This window comes from Eumetopias jubatus, unplaced genomic scaffold (assembly GCF_037043125.1).
Source record: "Eumetopias jubatus isolate StellerSeaLion01/CBP00866 unplaced genomic scaffold, mEumJub1_p1.0 scaffold_5, whole genome shotgun sequence".
In the NCBI taxonomy this organism is placed as follows: Eukaryota; Metazoa; Chordata; class Mammalia; order Carnivora; family Otariidae; genus Eumetopias; species Eumetopias jubatus.
In genome coordinates this window covers 1001046-1006870 of record NW_028274811.1, presented here as the reverse complement: position 1 = coordinate 1006870, position 5825 = coordinate 1001046, and the positions used below count along the sequence as shown (strand labels likewise).

The 5825-nt window shown below is 43.2% G+C and overlaps 1 protein-coding gene across 1 annotated transcript; it reads right to left on the bottom strand.

Annotated features, from left to right (window-relative positions):
- Positions 1–4469: 4469 nt before the first annotated feature.
- Positions 4470–5825, bottom strand: LOC148164235 (nuclear envelope pore membrane protein POM 121-like). The gene is made up of 2 exons (XM_088023577.1): positions 4979–5825; positions 4470–4855 (listed from the first exon to the last, which is right to left on the bottom strand). Exons 1-2 carry the CDS (start codon positions 5823–5825, stop codon positions 4470–4472), a joined length of 1233 nt encoding a protein of 410 aa, XP_087879703.1.

The window sequence follows — 5825 nt, the reverse complement described above, 5'->3', positions numbered from 1 at the left end:
CATGAAAAAGTGCTCAACATCGCTCGGCATCAGGGAAATCCAAATCAAAACCTCAATGAGATACCACTCACACCCGTCAGAATGGCTAAAATTAACAAGTCAGGGAACGACAGATGTTGCCGGCGATGTGGAGCAAGGGGAACACTCCTACACCGTTGGTGGGAATGCAAGCTGGTGCAACCACTCTGGAAAACAGTATGGAGGTTCCTCAGACAGTTGAAAATAGAGCTATCATACGATCCAGCAATTGCACTACTGGGTATTTACCCCAAAGATACAAATGTAGGGACCCGAAGCGGTACGTGCACCCCGATGTTTATAGCAGCAATGTCCACAATAGCCAAACTGTGGAAAGAGCCAAGATGTCCATTGACAGATGAATGGATAAAGAAGGCGTGGTATATATACACAATGGAATATTATGCAGCCATAAAAAGGAATGAGATCTTGCCATTTGCAATGACGTGGATAGAACTGGAGGGTGTTATGCTGAGTGAAATAAGTCAGTCAGAGAAAGACATGTATCATATGACCTCACTGATATGAGGAATTCTTAATCTCAGGAAACAAACTGAGGGTTGCTGGAGTGGTGGGGGGTGGGAGGGATTGGGTGGCTGGGTGATAGACATTGGGGAGGGTATGTGCTATGGTGAGCACTGTGAATTGTACAAGACTGATGAATCACGGATCTGTACTTTTGAAACAAATAATGCAATATATGTTAAGAAAAAAAGAAGAAGAAGAAGAAGATAGCAGGAGGGGAAGAATGAAGGGGAGTAAGTCGGAGGGGGAGACGAGCCTTTAGAGACGATGGACTCTGAAAAACAAACTGAGGGTTCTAGAGGGGAGGGGGGTGGGGGGATGGGTTAGCCTGGTGATGGGTATTAAAGAGGGCACATTCTGTGTGGAGCACTGGGTGTTATGCACAAACAATGAATCATGGAACACTACACCAAAAACTAATGATGTAATGTATGGTGATTAACATAACAATAAAAAATTATTTAAAAATTTAAAAAAAAGAAGAATTAGAAACCTTAGTAGACCTACAAGATTGAATTAGTCATTTTAAGTCTTCCCATAAAGAAAAACCCAGGCCCCCATGGCTTCATTGGTAAACTCTCCCAAGCATTTCAAGAAGAAATTATACCAACTGTACAAATTCTTCCAGGTATAACAGGACGGAACCCTTCCCAACTCATTCTATGTGGGTAGTATTACTCTGATACCAAAACCAGACAAAAACAACACAAGAAAATAAAATTTCAGACCAATATCTCTCAGGAACACAGACACAGAAATTTTCAGTAAGGGGCACCTGGATGGCTTAGTTGGTTGAGCCTCTGACTCTTGGTTTCAGGTCAGGTCATGATCTCAGGCTCATGAGATTGAGCCCTGAGTCAGGCTCCATATTCAGTGTGGAATCTGCTGGAGATCCTCTCACTCTTCCTCCCTTCCTCCTCTACCTCCTCCTCTGTTCCTCCCCAGGTCCCTCCCCTCTCCCCATGCTCTCTCTCTAAAAACATAAATAAATAAATAATCTTTTTTTTAAAAGAGATACTCAACAAAATATAAGCAAACTGTACACCAAAAAGAATGAGTTTTACTGCTTGCAAGTTAAAATCAACTAGATTGTTGGAGGAACCCAAAATGGAATGCAGATTGTGAGAAATGAATCTAGGTGTGGTACAAATGGATCCCATAACCTCACCAAAAGGAAGCTGAAACCTGAACCCAATGATTTTTAAAAGCAGTGTTTTAGTTAAAAGCAGTGGATACTGTAAGGCTAAACAGAAATAATTGTACACAAACACTTTGGTAAGATGCCCACAGGGTTAGCAATTCTGAAACTACAACACATGTATTGTAGCACTAGACAAATAAATAAATATATTATAGATAATATGTAAGTATATTAAACTGGACAAATTTTGAATTTGAACAACTTAAATTGGAAAAATAAGTAAATACAGTATAGATAGATTAGACCAAGTTTCTCTGGAGAAACTGTTGGAGAAAGAAGTTACACATAAGCAAAGGGGGACATTTCTAGAATGAACCCTGTTGTTCTGAATTACAGTCTGAAGTATCAGTATAGATTCATTTGTGCACACACATACACACACAAAGAAATATAGAAATATAGGTTAAGTATGTATACACAGAAACATATACTTCCTAATTCTGTCTCCTGAGAGGACCTAGAATAATTTCACAATGGTGAAATTTGGAACAATTTGGGCAACAAAATTAACAGTGATAATATTAGGTAATAGCCCAAAGTACAAAATAAGTATTGATGAGCCCATCCAGATTTAAATGATTGAATAAACAAATAAATCAAGAGAACCCTTCCCTAGAGAAGAATTTCTAATTAAATGTAGAAGAAACAAAGAAAGTAGAAAATCACCATTAAAACAGCACAATTATATAATTGCTGTAGGTGAGATCCACTGATGATGCAAAGATCAAGGATAAACAGGATTTTTTTGTAGCATCAAAGTATGACTCCGCCTCTCCCAGTATTTATTACACAGGGAAAAATAACTGTACAGTGGAGAACCCTGGCAGACACCACCTTAACTGTGATCAAGGTGATCAAGGTTAACATTTCCCATAATAAGACATATAGATATTATGTGACCCTGAGATGACACACCAAGAAGGGTACATCACCTCTGTGAGATTTTTCTTAAAAATCCATAACCTCAATGTTCTTCTGAGAAAACAGAGAAATCTAAACCCAGGGAAATTCTACAAAATACCTAATGAGTACTCTTCAGACATATCAAGTTTACACAAGGCATTAAGACAGAAAAGGTCCGTCTGGAGGAGACTAAGGAGACATGACAAATAAATGCAATTTGGGATTCTGGATTGATACTGGGACAGAAAGAAAACTTTACTAGAAAAACTGGGAAAATCCAATTAAAGTCTGAATTTAGCTAATAGCATCATATCGATATTAGATTCCTGGTTTTGGTTAGTGTCCGGTTAGATGGTAACATTAGAAGAAGCTCAATGAAGACTAGATGGGGATTCTCCGTACTATCTTTGTAAACTGTCCTGTAAGTCTAAAACTGCAGCAAATTTAAGAATTCAATAAAGACTAAATTGCCACACGTCATTTCTTAACATATAGTAGGCATGATCGAGCCCATAGTGATGTCAGGTGGACAGAAGCAGAAGTGGGAAAAGGCTAGTGTGTGGGTTTCCCTCTCATGTACTCAAACACAAAAATCAGGAGTCAGCCTCTAGAGGCATAAAGTGGTGCTACTTCCCCATCAGCTGAGCCACAGAAAATCTGACACAGTTAAGGCTAGCTACTTATACAAGTCAATTTTTCCTCCACTATGTTCGAAGAGCAAAGACATGGAACATTTGGCAAATTAACAAAAAGTCATATATAGAGAGAGAGAGAGTCAATATCTATTGTCATATGTAATATAATACACCTTATATATTCTATATGTAGTATATTATACATATTATATATGTGTGTTATTACATATCACCTATATATTACACATATGTATATAATATACATATATTATATATTAATTATATATTCTATTATACATTATAATTATGTATTATATATTATACATATGTACTGTGTGTTATATATAAATATATATTGTTCATATGTATTACATAATATATGTAGTATATATTATGTATATTACATATACATTACATTATGTAACATATAATACACATATACATGATATATATTATATGACTATATATAAATATATGACTATACATGGCATATAAATATATATGACTATATATGTATGTGACACATATAACTTTGTTCATTTCCTGAATGTTCTTGTGGTACCAAGTATTCATATGTAGAAAGGAGAAAGACTGACAAGGGTCTAATTAAGCGAATGGGGAAGGTGGGAAAGGACAAATATGGCAGCAGTGTGTGTCTTGCCTGCTCCTTCCTGGAGAAAAACTGGTCCAAAGCTTCCCTCTTCTGTTGCAGGGATCCTGCCTGACCACTGGGTGGGCCAGCCTCACAAACTCCAGCCACCCAATTTCTAGGGGCACATCTGGCAGAAAGACGATGGGACTGGAACATTGTCTCTATGGAGAGAGCTAACCTACTTGATGGGGACATTGGACCCAGAGGTACAGTGCCCTGGGCACAGCTGGACTTGAATTGTTTCCTACAATTCTCCTCCAAGGAACCAGTGAGGCCCAGCACAAAGTACTGGGGAATAGACCCTTGGTGCACCAGGGAAAGGGGACCAATTTTTCACAGCCAAGCCAAGCAAGGCAGAGGTTTTGGGAGAACCAAGAAAAACAGCCCATGGAGGTGCCCCTCCATCTGACTATGGGACGGTCCCTGGGCCTGGTGCGTGCTGCATCTGCCAGGGGCTCTTCTGCTGGGGGCTGGCACAGGAAGTGTGGACAAACAGGAAGGCTGAGGGGCACTGCAGTCAGAGATGGCCTCAGTCTTACCCTTCCAAGACCTTGTTGATCCACTGGATCGCAGCTCTCTTCTCTAAGTCAAGGTCTTCAGCGGTGACTTGATAACTTAGCTGGGGCGGTGGAGGCAGGATAAGTGGGTCATTTCGCCTCATCGACAGCAATAGAGGGATCTTGCGCTTCCGGGGCCCGGAACCATCAGACGCAGGTGAGCGATTCCTCAAACTTTGCTTCTGCCCAGAAGGTGCATCTGCAGCCTTTTCATTCCTGATCTTCCTTTGTGGTTCTGCTGAGGCTGAAGAGCTAGAATGATAGCTCTCCTCGCTGGCTTTCTTCGTGGGCAGCCGGGGCTGGGATGAGGCTGGGCCCCAGATCCCGGTAGCGCCTGGACAGCATCTCTGCGGTGAGAGGAAACCTCGAGTCGAGCTGTAAGAACTGGTGATGGCATTGCGTTTGCTGCAGGAGCTCAAAAAGCAGTTGTGGGATTTCTTAATCAGGCTCTCTTCTAAGCTCGTGGATCTCTGTGGTGATGGGAAACCTCGAGTCGAGCTGTAAGAACTCGTGATGGCATTGCGTTTGCTGCAGGAGCTCAAAAAGCAGGTGTGGGATTTCTTAATCAGGCTCTCTTCTAAGCTCGTGGAACAGAAGTCTCTCTTCAGAGGCCCAGGCCTGGGCACAAAGGAAGAGAGGACTCCGTTGACCATCAGCCGCCTAAACGCTGACTGCATGCTCCGGCTGCCCTCGGCACCCTTTCTCAGATCATCCTGCCTCTCCCGGCCTGGGTTCCCTTCCTCTGACTTTGCCGGCCCTTCCCTGCTCTCGACCAAGGAGGTCAGGTCCTTCTCTGCCTTGGCTCTCACTTGACCATTCTCTTCAAGGGCCCTCACCAAGGTCTCCCTTACACACAGATTTGTGAGGTAACCAGACAGTGAAGACCACATACGGATGACTGTCTGCTTCAGAGCCAAACAGAGCGTCAGTTTGCCCTTAGCCGATGCCATCTTCGGGATCACTGAGGTGCAGAACATCTTGGAGCCGCAAGCAGACAGCACTGGCTTCGGATGGCCGGTCTGGGGCACAGAGGAAAAGACCCCCAGAAATAAACACCGGGCCTGCTGGATTGGGTACTGCCGCCGATGGATTATGGCAAACCGCCGACGGTGTCGCCGCAGACGACGACGTGGTGAAGCCACAAGATCCTCATAGGACAGTCTGCGAGCTACGTCCAGGGTCGAGGCCGCCGAGTGAACCCGGCCACCCCAGGGAACACCGCGGGCGGGGTGAGCGGGCCCGGGCCCGAGGCTCTCAGTGGTCTCCGGCTGGTCCCCACCCAGCAGAGAAGAGGAGGGCAGCCGAGGGCGAGGCCGGCTCACGTAACTGCCCAT

Coding starts and splice junctions, on each gene's coding strand:
- LOC148164235 (XM_088023577.1), bottom strand. CDS start 5,825: ATGGGCAGTTACGTGAGCCGGCCTCGCCCTCGGCTGCCCTCCTCTTCT. Junction 4,856..4,978: donor TTCTTACAGCTCGACTCGAG/GTTTCCCATCAC, acceptor GCTCGACTCGAG/GTTTCCTCTCACCGCAGAGA.